General features: G+C 41.4%; 1 protein-coding gene across 2 annotated transcripts in view; it reads right to left on the minus strand.

Moving 5' to 3' along the window:
- Nucleotides 1-14,165, minus strand: part of Sel1l2 (SEL1L2 adaptor subunit of ERAD E3 ligase) — a 138,337-nt gene that overhangs the window by 69,806 nt on the left and 54,366 nt on the right. Inside the window, exon 1 of one of the 2 annotated variants that reach the window (XM_029536623.1) lies at nucleotides 9,658-9,822. Coding sequence is in view for 1 of the 2 variants with exons in the window: in XM_021194096.1 (XP_021049755.1) it covers nucleotides 9,658-9,826 (169 nt within the window). In the remaining variant the exon portion in view is untranslated. Of the gene's footprint in view, nucleotides 1-9,657; nucleotides 9,827-14,165 lie in introns of those variants that run through there. The other variant, XM_021194096.1, reaches the window with a different exon arrangement.

Raw genomic sequence — 14,165 nt, forward strand, 5'->3', positions numbered from 1 at the left:
GATTAAGAAGGAAAAGAGGTCTTTCTAGTGAGTGATCTGAGAGAGACATTCATTCTTCACTCTCAGCCTGTCTCCTCACTGCGAAGCGTCTCTGGACCCTCATCTGGAACCAGTTGGATTGGGCAGCAGAAGACCATGAGGCAGATTTGATAAAATACTTTTCGGGTGCCCAACAGGGCAACCTTGGAGCAATTGTCACCTCAGGACTGTCCCAAGTAAGGCAAGATGATCAGGGCTTTTTACTCCTGGTCTGATGGCAGTTGGCAGTGACTCCCAGGGGGGCAGCCATCTATATGCAGCTGTCTGTCTGGGAATACTGTCCCATTTAAAACTGGAAACTAAAGGCCGCCTGGAATTAGGGATATGTCTTTCATTAAAGGGGCGTTTGCCGGGCACTTGTCAGTGTCTGTTGCAAATATCAAAAAGTCAATAAAACAGTATGCAAAATTTTAGATTGCAGAAGCAAGAAAAAGTAATGTCCGAACTAGATTTATATACGTTGGGGAAACACTCTCCTGAGAAAGATAACTAAAGTGAAGGCTGCTTAATCCCGTGGGAGTCAGGAAGGAACACAAGCACCTGCAGATCCAGGCTCCGCCCCTCCAGCATTCAGACTGGCTGTTGATTTGTCCAATTTAATAAGGATAATTACTGTTTTAGATTTAATTTCATCTCAGAAGAAAAAATTAGCTGTTGAAGTCACAGTGTTAAGGTGCTCTGGGGGAAAATGTTTGCGTCATTTTCAGACAAGTCACGGCTATGAGAACATCATGTTCAATATCACTCAACATCACTCCAGTGTGCTCTAGAAGTCCAAGGTTTTATTACTTTTGCGTGTCACCTATAATGCAGCATACTTCAAAGAAAATTCTGAGTTTGAATGCTGTTCTGAGACCATGTACTAACACTGCACAGAGACAAGTTGATACAATTTAATTCATCAAGTATTTATTCATCCTGAGTATTTGGCAGACACAATGCCAGGAACACATCTTGCTTTTAAGTAACGGGGATGTAACTACTCTTCATTATATTTGAGAAGTTCTGGGTTAAAGAACAATTGGCAAGATTGAAAATGAGTCATTTCTGCTTTCAAAGTGAGGAAAACCATATGCATGTTCTAGAGAGTTCAGCTGGATGTTCATCGTTTCCATTTCTAGAATAGAAGTATTTTGAGACGAGTTAGGCTAAGTCTTGTTTCTCTTTTTTGGTGTACTCTGAGGCCTGGGAAAATGCACTTATTCAGAACACCTATATTTCATTGCCAAGATGACATTTCATGCACAGAAATAATAGAGTATAGACTGAATAAATCAGAATTCAGCAAGGTTTACAGTGAACCGGTAATCATGTCTAACCCTGTGTTATTACTTTATTTCTACAGTTTGTGAAGTTCAAATTTTCTTATTAGAGAAGATGTTACCTCAACAGCTTTCTCTCTCTCTCTCTCTCTCTCTCTCTCTTTTTAACTCTTGGTGTCCCAGTAGTGTTTTTATTGCTATATACAGTTATGGGCAACATCAAGTCATAAAGGTCAGTTTATGTGTTTGTAGGTGACCTGGTGCTGCTATGGTTATCTGGCATGGGTCAAGGTGGCTAATGATAGCCTTGGGTGGAGGATGGGATACAAGTTATCACAAAGCAGCTGACAGCAAATGTCTGCAGAATCCAAAACTTAACAGTGATACAATCTATTATGTAACTATTGCTGGCAGAATGTCACATTAGTGTGAATATATATATTCACACCATGTATATATGTATATATTTATACTCCCTGTAGTCAGAGGCCAGAGATCCTCTGCCTTCATTGGCCTGCCTATGTGTGTCTGTAGGCCTGTCTCTCCAAGAGGGCAGTGTGCCTGTCTTTATGTGTTTATCAGTGCCTGCCTGTGTGTGTTGGTGTGTGTCTGAGTACCTGGTATTCTATGTGCTGGCTTTTTTTTTTCTGAGTGAAAAGGCATGATATATCTGTCTATGACTCCTTGCAGTCCCCTTAGCCTCCCTGTCTCCAGTGACCTTCCTTGTCTTTTGGCATCACCTCATACCCATTGAGTCACAGCAAAATGTAACCTCTTCTTGAGTTGTTCTAAAAGAATATTCAGCATGACTGTCTAAACATCAGCTGAACAAGAATAACAGTAATAGACACGCTAATGTGAAAAGGGGAGAAATCCCTACACAGAGAACTGCAGGCTACAGGGGTATGATGAGAGCAGGAGAAAGAGCCTTCCCCAGGTAAAAACCCACCAATTGCTTATCTAATGCCAACTGATCAGCCCTGAAAATGTATTCAAGTAATGTGATATAGACTGAGCAGGTTGGGTTTATGTGCCACACACCGAAACCACCACCACCACCACCATATACCACACACCACCACCACCACCACCACCACCAACAACAACAACAACAACACTGCCACTTGAATTTTTAAAAAGAGGCCATGAATTTGAAAGAGAAGGTCTGAAGAGAGAAGAAAGAGATGAGAGAATTGATATTATAAATCTCAAAAATTAAAAGGGCAAACAACTTGAGGAGCTTGAGGAGTCTTATGGAAGAGTTGGGAGAAAGAGTGAGGGACTCAAAGAGGACAAGAACTCCACAGGAAAACCGACAGAGTCAACTAACCTGGGCCCTTTGGAGCTTCCAGAGACCGAATCATCAACCAAAGAGTGAGCATGGGCTGGATCTAGGCCCCCCACTCATATGTAACAGATGAGCAGCTCGGTCTTCATGTAGGGCCCCCCCCCCCAACTAACAGCAGGGGCTGCTCCTGAGCCTGTTGCCTGCCTGCCTGCTTGTAAATCCTACACCCCTGCCTTGTCTGACCTCAGTGGGAGAGGGCGTGCCGAGTCCTGCATTGACATGTGTGTGTGTGTGTGTGTGTGTGTGTGTGTGTGTGTGTGTGTGTGTATGGGTTCTGACACTCAGAGGGGAACTTCCCTTAAGAAAGGGAAGGGGGAAGGGGGAAGAATTTGTATGAGGGAAGGAAGAGGAAGGGCTGATATTGGATTGTAAAGGGAATAAAGAAATAAATTTTATAAAATTGACATCAGCTGATACCAGCTTCCAGTGTGGGGTGGGAGGGGGATCAGGAGCAGATGCTTGCCCACTTTCTATCCATAAATGTTTATTAAAGCAGCTTCACAAAATATGCATGCTGTTCACATATTTCAGCAAATAAAATCTTCACAACTTCATCACATTTAGAATTCTATCTGGCTGATCTGGTAAATACGATTCTGGAGATTTATAGTGGACTACTGTGAGTTTTTGGCTCTAAATTTGGCCCTGTCCCACCGACTTCTGCAACAAGAGATTGGGCAAAAGATTATAAGACAATGAATTAGTTTGTATAATAAAGAGTTTGAACTAATAGTTCAAAATGGCCACAGTTAATTGTTTGCTTTTTGCTTTGTCTTGTGAGGTTAGGGGATTGAATCCAAAGCCCTGGGTAGTAAGGACCTTCTCTCCTACTGAGCCACACTGCCCCTTATGGTAAAATTTAATAATTTTAATAATTTAATTTGTGGCATAAATCTTATTTTTTTTAACATTTAATTCTTTAGAGAATGTATCCCTGAGTGCTCTTACATACTAAAGTGCATATATGGAGATCCCAGAACTTCTTAGAAGTCTGTTTTTATCTTTCACCACATGGGTTCCAGGGATTCAACTCAGGTTGCTAGTGCCTTTACACATAGAAGGATCTCACTGACACAACTCTTAAACATAAAATCAACAATTGTGTGGAGGCTGGAGCTATAGCTTGAGGGTAGAGTATTGCTTCAAATGTTTTGTGATTGATCTCCAGCATTGGAAGCAAACAAGCTCTGAAGATGTAAGGAGTAGAAAAAACAGGCTTGATGGCCAACTAGTGTGTCATCTTGCCTTGACTATGGTCCCCAGCTATTCGAACACTATCCTAGTTGTTACTGTGAAGGCATTTTATAGATGTGTCTAAAACCAATATCAAAAGGATCATATGGTTGGTCTGATTTAATACATTGCAGTACCTTAAGTGTGAGACCAAAGCTTTCCTAATGAAAACCAGAAATGGGCTAGAGAGATGGTTCAATGGTTAAGAGTGTAGACTGCTCTTAAACTGTACCCCAGTTTAGTTTCCAGGACCCACTAGGTAGGTCATAACCACCCTATAACTCCATCTCCAGGAAATTTAATGTTTCTGGCGTCTGTGGGTGCCTGTACTCAGACACATACATAAACACTTAATTTAAAAATATTTTAAAAGGAAAGAAAAGCAAAAACGCCATCAAGACAACAATCCCAAACAAACAAACAAACAAACAAATAGACATAGCCATTGGACTGGGACAAGCATGCCAGACCGGAGCCCTGAGGACTTTAAGTGTCCCAGGATAGCTCTGAATGCAACCCAACATATTTGTAGATGACTGTCATATTACATCAGAAGGTTAAACATGCCTGCTAGACAATAGCTTTAGTTTATGTCTACGGGTTCCAGTTTGCTCTTCATGGCAATCTCCTCTATAGATTATGGGCTTATGCAGCTAGCTCCCATAGTCATGTGAAGTTACTCTTTACAATAAATCCTCTGGTGCATGCCTGCATCTCCTGCTGGTATTTTTCCTGGTTGATGGTTGACTGAATGTGTTGGTTACTCCTTTCTGACACACAGATTAGTCTTTCCTTTCCTGCCTGCCTTTCATCCTTTCTCCCCCAGCCTCTCCCTGACCCCCAACTTTCCTTTTATTTTCTTCTTCCCTTGAGAGAATTTCTATATGTAGTCCAGATTGACCTTAAACTCCTGGTCTTACTGCCTCAGCCCTCTGAGGTCTTGCATGACAAGTGTGGGCCACTTGGGTCACACAGCTAGCTTAAGTGAGAAGAACACTCAATTTACTATGAATATGCTCTGCTTTATCAGTGCGCTCTAGTGTCAGCAACAGCAAGAGTGTGTTCTGGGGGTACTGGTTAGTTCATATTGTTGTTCCTCCTATGGGGCTGCAGACCCCTTCAGCTCCTTGAATCCTCTCTCTAGCTCCTTCATTGGGAACCCTGTGCTCTGTTCGATGGATGACTGTGAGCATCCACTTCTGTATTTGTCAGGCACTGGCAGAGCCTCTCAGGAGACAGCTATATCAGGCTCCTGTCAGCAAGCTCTTGTTGGCATCTGCAATAGTGTCTGGGTTTGGTGGTTGTTTATGGGATGGATCCCCAGGTGGGGCAGTCTCTGGATGGTCATTTCTTCAGTCTCTGTTCTGAACTTTGTCTCTGAAACTCTTTCCATGGGCGTTTTTTCGGCTTTCTAAGAAGGACCGAAGCACTCACACTTTTGTCTTCCTTCTTCTTGAGTTTCATGTGGTCTGTGAATTGTATCTTGGGTACTCAGAGTTTCTTGGCTAATATCCACTTATCAGTGAATGTATGTCATGTATGTTCTTTTGTGATTGGGTTACCTCACTCAGGATGATATTTTTCTAGGTCCATCTATTTGCCTAAGAATTTAATGAATTCATTGTTTTTAGTAACTGAGTAGTACCCCATTGTGTAAATGTACCACATTTTCTGTATTCACTCCTCTGCTGAAGAACATCTGGGTTCTTTCCAGCCTCTGGCTATTATAAATAAGGCTGCTATGAACATAGTGGAGCATGTGTCCTTATTACAAGTTGGAGCATCTTCTGGGTATATGCCCAGGAGTGGTATAGCTGGATCTTCTGATAGGAATATGTCCAATTTTCTGAGGAACTGTCAAACTGATTTCCAGAGTGGTTGTACCAGCTTGCAATCCCACAAACAATGGAGGAGTGTCCCTCTTTCTCCACATCCTTGCCAGCATCTGTTGTCACCTGAGTTTTTGATCTTAGACATTCTGACTGGTGTGAAGTAGAATCTCAGGGTTGTTCTGATTTGCATTTCCCTGGTGATTAAGAATGTTGAACACCCTGGGACTAAACCACCAATCAAAGAAAACACATGGTGGGATTCATGGCTCTAGCTGCATATGTAGCAGAGGATGACCTAGTTGGTCATCAATGGGAGGAAAGGCCCTTTGTCCTGGGAAGGTTCTATGCCCCAGTATAGGGTAATGCCAGGCCCAGGAATGGGAGTGGGTGGGTTGGGAAGCAGGGGGAGGGGGAAGGGGATAGGGGATTTTCAGAGGGGAAACTAGGAAAGGGGATAACGTTTGAAATGTAAATAAACAAAATATCTAATTAAAAAAAAAAGAGCGTGTTCTGCAGGAATTGGGATATCACAGTTATTAAATCCAACTCTACCCACCATAAATTAACACTGACCAACAGGAGATGTCAAAAGATTAAGATTATTGTAGGTTCCATGAAAGGTAAGGACTTTATAAGAAAGGAGTGTATAAAAGAATAACAAAGACCTTGTATGACCTAATGGCTTCTCTTAGATACTTAGATAGGTGTTCATGTCATCTTCTCAGAATACCAACCAAAGACGTGAGACTAGATGAACTCTGTCATTTCATTTTAAGTATACCATGTGCCAATGGAAGCCTTCATCATTCTAGTTCATGTGCAATTTGCCTGCTTGAAAAACCAACATTCTGGATGCTCCCTGATTCTCATGAACTTCTTTCTACAGTTTCAAGATAGATTAGGTCAAAAGATGACCATAGGGAATATGAACAGTAGGCAGAGAATGACATAAAGGTATTTACTTCTGACTTATCAATCTGTGTCTCTGAAGCCTGGCTTTGTCTCTTGATCTAGGGTCACAGTTCTGTCACAGAACCTTCTCAATGTACCTCTTGGTTGCTTTCTCAATTCCAGGAGTCATGACTGTCCTGAGGTCCCTAGGAGCCTTGAGATGGTGATGTTACTCCTATTACTAGTCTGTCAGAGATTTGTGTTTTCACTATATCCTGTTTAAACCCTTAGAAAAGGCCCCTGTTTTCAACTTTTCTCAACTGACTCTGTTGAAAAGTGCTGTTTTCAGGTTCCATCTGGAACATTCTCTTAGCTGAGCAGCAAACCAGACTTTTGTGGGTAAATATGGGGCAAATACTGTTGACATTAAGATTTTTGGGAATTTAAATGGCTTTGTTAAAGTAGGACTTTAAGAAGAAGCCCAGTCTGGGGTCAATAAGAAACCTAGCCTCTAAGTGGATAGCTCCCTCTGGAATCCACTGCTCTCAGTTTCTGCCTATTGCTATTATTAGCAGTGACTGCTTTTCTATATCTACTTCTAGCAGAAGGATGCATCCCTCGTTTCTGTAAAGCTTATGAAGGGATAGTACGGCTTAGAAAATGGGGTTCCCCCCCTTCCTGGAGCTCCCGGGGACTGGACCACCAACCAAAGAGTACACATGAAGGGACCCACGGCTATGGCTGCCTATATGGTAGAGGGTGGCTTTGTTGGACATCAGTGGGAGGAGCGGCCCTTGGGCCTGAGGGTGTTCAATGCCCCAGTGTAGGGGAATGCCAGGGAGGGCAAACAGGAGTGGATGGGTAGGTGGGGGAGCACCCTCATAGAGGCAGGGGAAAGGGGGATGGGATAGGTGGGTTTCGAAGGGGAGTCCTGGAAAGGGGAAAACATTTGAAATGAAAATAATGAAAATATCCAATAAAAATAGTAAAAAATAAAAATAAAAATAAAATGAGGTCTCTCATGTGCACTTGGCGCCACTGATTTGCGTAGGCATCAGGAATGAATATATGTGTACATCCTGGTGGTCTGGAGGACAGTGATGCGTATCTTTGAAGTCAAGTCTGACTACTCAGAACATGAATCTTTATGTCTACTGCAGACACAGTGGCTGATACTGGGAGAATAAAAGTATTTCACATTATTTGTTCTCCTTTAAAACTTTCAAGTATATTTTGGTGCTTAGCAAATTGTGCAATGTTTATCATATAGTTCTGTGCCTCCTCAAAATCATTAGAGAAACACGTAAACAAAAAAAAATATTTCAGGGAATGCCTGACTTCATAACCCAAGTTCATCTCAAACATTCAATTCTCTAGCTAAGCACTCTGAGAGCCAGAAAGTTGCTTCCACATCACAACTCATGATCAAAGGAAGTCAGGACAGGAACCTGAGGGCAGGAGCTGATGCAGAAGGCCATGGAGGGGTGCTGCTTACTGCCTTGTTACATATTGCTTGCTCAGCTTGTTCTCTTATAGAACCCAGGACCACCAGCCTAGGAATAACACCACCTCTAATATCAATCACTGATTAATATTCAGCCCTACAGGCTTACCTACAGCCTGATCTTATGGAGGCATTTTCTTGAGTCTCCCTTCTCTCAGATGACTTTAGCTCCTGTTAAGTGGACATAAAACTATCCAGTACTACCTTCCAATGTAGACTGAAGACCAAAGGTTCTCTAGAAGTCCCCCAGGCCATGGAGACTGTTGAGGCATCCAGCCTCATGGACTGAATATCCCCAAGTTCCCAGCCTCTCCAGGGGGAAAAAAAGCCATTGTTGTATACCCAGACCAGTGGTGTAAGTCAATTGAATAAATATGCTTTTGATCTGTATTCACCCTATTGGTTCTGTTCCTGTAGAGGGCTTTAACTAACACAGTTGCTTAAGTGTCTTGGTTTCCTATTTCACAATAAAGCCCCTGTTGGGAGAGCTCATGTGTAGTGGGATAGGGATGGTGTATATTAGGAGGGCCAATACAGGCTAAGTAAAAGGCAGACCATATTTCTCCATTAAAAACTGACAGATAAATATTACAATGTGTATGACATATTTTAAATAAGTGTAGACATGTACACATTTTTATAGTGTCACTGAAAACTGATATTCTTATAACTTCCTCCTCTATATTGGCTGCCAAGTATCTATTTAAATAACATGTTTACAGAATAGAAGTTTATACATATGTACCTATTATACAGAAGTGTGCATTGGGCTTAAATAAAATGTTGAAAATAATTTTTAAACTTTATGCTTGAGGTTATATGAAAGTTGGAGTGGGGGCATGTTGGGAAAGTAGTGGTTCCAGAGGGAGTAGGAAGGGATAATGGAGGGGACTGTGGGGTGAATATAATCAAAATTCCTTACACACACACACACACACACACACACACACACACACACACACACACACACAAAGATAGTGATTCCAGAGGGAGTAGGGAGGGATAATGGAGGGGACTGTGGGGTGAATATAATCAAATCAAGATAACACACACACACACACACACACACACACACACACACACACCACATGACATTGCCAAAGGAGAAAATTTTTAAAATTTTAACACCAATTAAACTCTGCACACAAACTCTGCAGAGATCATATTTTTCTAGAATCTTCTTTCATGTGAAGAAATCAACTACGAAGCATGTGCACTTTTGTTAGGAAGACTTAAGTTACCAGCACAAAACAAAACAGGCATTATATTCATTCTGATTTCCTTTAGCATAAGAGGGTTTCTGCTAGCAGCCTAACTGATAAGGACCTGCATAATTTTAGAGATTTTTCTCCCATGAAATATAATTACCCGTTATCATTATCCTGAATTCTTAGTTAAAGCCCCAGAGCAGGAGCTAACAGAACATGACACTGTTGTGTGTATAAATATTTATAACCATACCCCGTGCTTTCTCAGAAGCAGCCCTAAAACGCCATTTGTGGTTAGTCAGTCATTTCAGAGAGTCAAGTGCAACAATGTTCTACTCACAGTAGTTTTGATTTCTCTTCAGGAGATTCTTATTTTGAATTCCTTTTATTTTTAACTTATGTTGATGCTTCTTTTTTTCTAAGGGATTTTCTCTTTTATTGGTTATTTTATTTGCGTTTCCTTGTTCCAGTAGATACGATAAAAATTGCTTGACTTTGCTCACCGATACCTACAAAAAAGAAGAAAAAAAGGATTTCTGTTCATTTCACTCATGTGTGACTTTAAAAGGGAACAGGAAGGCTGAAAATTTTCCCATTTCTAAACAAACACAAGTTTAGTGCAAGTACCCCACCTCTTGCTTTTTGAACACCAAAATGACGTATGGAAGGCATATGGCTTACTGCACTTAAAGAACCCATAGTGTATGAAAGAAACCCTTTCAAATCTGCTACATTATCATCTGAACTATGGAGCCAAACACTAAAAGCTAAATGTTATAAATAAAGTAGAAGGAGAATTTAACCAGCTTACTCTTCCCTGCTAAGTTGTCATGGTGATATCAATTATGTGAGCTTAAATAAGTGGAGAAGATTCTGCCTCACATGTTACAACAAATATATAAGGAACTGTCACAACCTTTAAAAAATGTAAAAGAGATCTTTCCCTGGTATATTTTCTAGAAATTACCTAATTAACCTACTTGAATTAAAGCTATATGTTTTTAAGTGTGTGTACGTGCGATTTGTTTTGAATTGTACAAAAAAATAAAGATTAGTGGTGGGGGAGGATATAGGGGACTTTGGGGATAGCATTTGAAATGTAAATGAAGTAAATACCTAATAAAAATTGGAAAAAATAATAAAGATTTAAAAGAGAATTTAAAAGGCTTGTGAAGAAAAATCTATTAATATGCTTTTTCAGTACAAGCGATCTGAGAAAGTTATAAACTTCTTTTGTCAATTAGTACTTCTACAAAGGGTCAAGTTATTCTTTTGATTTTTTTTTCCTCTGTTACTGAAGTTTAAACTCCTGCTTTCTGAAATGCTTAACCCCAGGGCATGCAGAGGTAAGTCCCCATGCAAAAACTTACTCCCTCCAATAAAATATTTTTATTAATTTTTTGGGAATTTTGTACAATGTACCCTAATCACACTTGCTTCCCATTCCCCCCAGGGCCATTCCCTTCCATCTGTTAGTCCCACTAACCCCAACCCCCACCACCTCTACTCCCCTAGCCACACCTGCTTCCACCCTCTAACCACATGACACCCAGCCAAAAGTCTCCCAAAGCAACAACCACAAAAAACCCACCAAGTCTGATTTGTGTTGCCCATACTCTCACTGGAGCATGGTCAGACTCTCAGTGGCCAGCCCCTTCAAGAGAACTGAGTCCCCACCCCTATCCCCAATCCTTGCCAGGAGCCTTCAACCATGAAAAGCTACACTTCAGCATCTTTATCACAGTTTTTCAGAACTCTCTTTTCAACAGTTTCCCCCTCCCTTCCTCCCTGCCTGCCTTTCTTTGGCAGGGGTGGAATATGGGGGTGGAGAGATTGTCATAGAAGCCTTCAACATCTCTCATTCTCAGTTACTATTCTATGGTCATCCATACCACTTCAAAAGAAGCTTGCTTGCCTAGATTAGTCAGCAGTAGCATGGACATCAACCTGATCCCCGGTGGCAGCATGGACCACTGATATCATCTGTATGGCTTCTGGAGGCAGCACAGACAACGATCATTCACAGAGCCTCTGGCAGCATGGACCACAGGAGTCCATCCTGGAGACTTAATTCAGAAAATGAACTATTCTTCATCTTGGATATTTTACTGTTGCTCAGAGACAGGCAGCGTGCCCAGGCACAAAAACTTTTTAAGACGGCTTGGTTAGGCTGGGGATGTAGCTCAGTTGGTAGAGCGCTTGCCTGGCATACTCAAAGCCTTAGGCTTGATCTCAAGTTCCACACCAGCTGGGGCTTTAGGGAGTATACCTATAGTCCCAGTAGGAGTTCAAGGTCATCTCTCACTACACAGTGAGTTTGCAGCAAGGCTAGGCTATGTGAGAGAGACCTTTCCCCAAACCAACACAATGTATAATTAACTTAACCACTTGTCTTAGTTAGGGTTTTACTGCTGGGAACAGAAAACCATGACCAAGGCAACTCTGCTAAGGACAACATTTAATTGGGGTTGGCTTATAGGTTCAGAGGTTCAGTCTATTATCATCAAAGCAGAAGCATGGCAGTGTCCAAGCAGGCATGGTATAGAAGGAGCTGAAAGCTCTGCATCTTTATCTGAAGGCATCTAGGAAAGGATCTTAAAGCCCACACCCATAGTGAAACATTTCTTCTATTAGGGCCACATCTCCAAATAGTGCCACTCCCTGGGCCAAGCATATACAAACCATCACATTCCATTGTCTGGCTTCCATAGGCTTGTTCAAACAAATGAGTCTATGGGGACCAAAACAGCACAAAAACAGTTTTTATGCCATATACTGAAATTCCTTTCCACTGAAACCTCTTTGGCCAGGTCTGCACAGTTAAAATAACTCTAAGCAACAAAGTCTTCCATATTTCTACTAAGATGCTCCACTAAGACCCACTTAAAGCATTCCACTGCTTTTCAAATCCCAAGTCCCCAAATCTATATTCTTTCAAATAAAAGCATGGTCAGGCCTATCACAGCAATACCCCAGTCCCGGGTACCAACTTCTGTATTAGTTAGGGTTTTATTTCTGTGAACACACACCATGATCAACTCTTATAAAGGCAATGTTTAATTGGGGTTGGCTTACAGGCTCAGAGGTTCAGTCTATTATCATCAAGATGGGAGTGTGACTGTCCAGGCAGGCATGATGCAGGAGGAGCTGAGAGTTCTACGTCTTCATCTGAAGGCCACCAGGAAAAGATTGGGCTCCACACAGCTATTAAAGCCCATGCCCACAGTGACACACCTAATACAACAAGGCCACGCCTATTCCAACAAGGCCGTGCTTCCAAATAGTTCCACTTCCTGGGCCAAGCATTTACAAACCATCACACCACTTAATGTGTTCAATTCATTTTTTAAAAATAGTCACCACACATATGCAACAGTCAGTTTTAGAACATTTTATCACATCAAGAGGAAACCACAAATTCTTTAGCTGTCACCCATCTTATTTTCAAATCTTTCCTGTTAGTCCTCACAACTAATCTGTGTTCTGTCCCTGTAGTTTCCACATTTTGATTCTTCATATGCACATTGTCATATAATGACATGTTTGCTTTCTCGTGTGACTAGCTGTTTCCTTGTAGGATGATTCTTTTCAAAACTAATCTTCATTGTCGCTTATACCAGCATTTCATTCCTTTTCTGGTCAAATAATAAACCACATGTGGATATATCAAGCTTTCTATTGCTGTGATAGAAAATACTTGGACTTAAGGAAGAAAGGAAGGAGAAGTTTATTTTGGCTTATGCTCCAGGGTGTAGCTCATCATGGTAGAAAAGTCATGGTGTCAGGAACTTGAGGAGGCAGCTGCTCACATATTGCATCCCCAGTCAGGAAACACAAACGCTTGGGCTGGGTTCATTTTTCTCTTTTCCTTTTTTTTTTTTTTTTTTTTTGTTCAGTCTGGGGACCCAGCCTACAGGATGGCACTGCCCATGGTCAATGTGAGTCCTTTTAGTAGTTATTTTTCTATTGCTGCGATAAAACACTGTGACCAAGGCATCTTACTGAAGGAAGGACTTATCTGGGCTTACTGTTCCAGAGAGGTAAAGATCTGTCACAGTGGGACACTTGTCAGCAAGCAGCAGGCATGGTGTCTGGAGCAAGTCAGAGCTTATGTGGGATATTCTCATTCTAACTGCCACAGTCTCTGCCACCTCAACTCTCTATTTCATCTCATCAAGAAATATCCCTACAGCCTGTTGAGAAGCTAATCACACCCCTCACGGATGTGCCCTGGGGCTTGTCTACTGGGTGATAGTAGATCCTGTGAAAGTGGTAGATCACAACAGATGATCCACATTATATTTTTCCATTCATCCAATAATAGATTCTGGGTTGATCTCACCTATGGAATGTTATAAACAGTGCGTAACAGTGTTATGATCTGGTACAAGTTTCTATGAGGACAGGTAAGGATTCCGAGGTGTTTTTTGGTAGGGTAGATAGATTCAGGAAATAGATATAAACTACCCAGTTAAGTATGAACTTCATATAAGTAAGAGCTGAGGGTTTGAGGTTTTTTTTTTTTCTTTTTTGATCTCAAATATTGGACATGAATAAATTAACTTACAATACTTACCATGTCAAAATCAACAAGATTATGCCTAGGTCAATAAAAATTTTACTGTGTGCAATAATTGAGGGACCCAGTTACACAGGTGCTCTGTCAACATGAAGATGTGGACCTCAGGGTTTACTTAAGCTTCATAAATATCCAGCGGACAAAAAGGGAAGGAGCAGAGGGTGTCAGATGCTCAAAAGGTTTTGTTCATTGCATTTAGTTCTCTCTCTCCTCTCTCTCTCCTCTCTCTCTCCTCTCTCTCTCTCTCTCTCTCCTCTCTCTCTCTCTCT

Source organism: Mus pahari, chromosome 3, assembly GCF_900095145.1.
Source record: "Mus pahari chromosome 3, PAHARI_EIJ_v1.1, whole genome shotgun sequence".
In the NCBI taxonomy this organism is placed as follows: domain Eukaryota; kingdom Metazoa; phylum Chordata; class Mammalia; order Rodentia; family Muridae; genus Mus; species Mus pahari.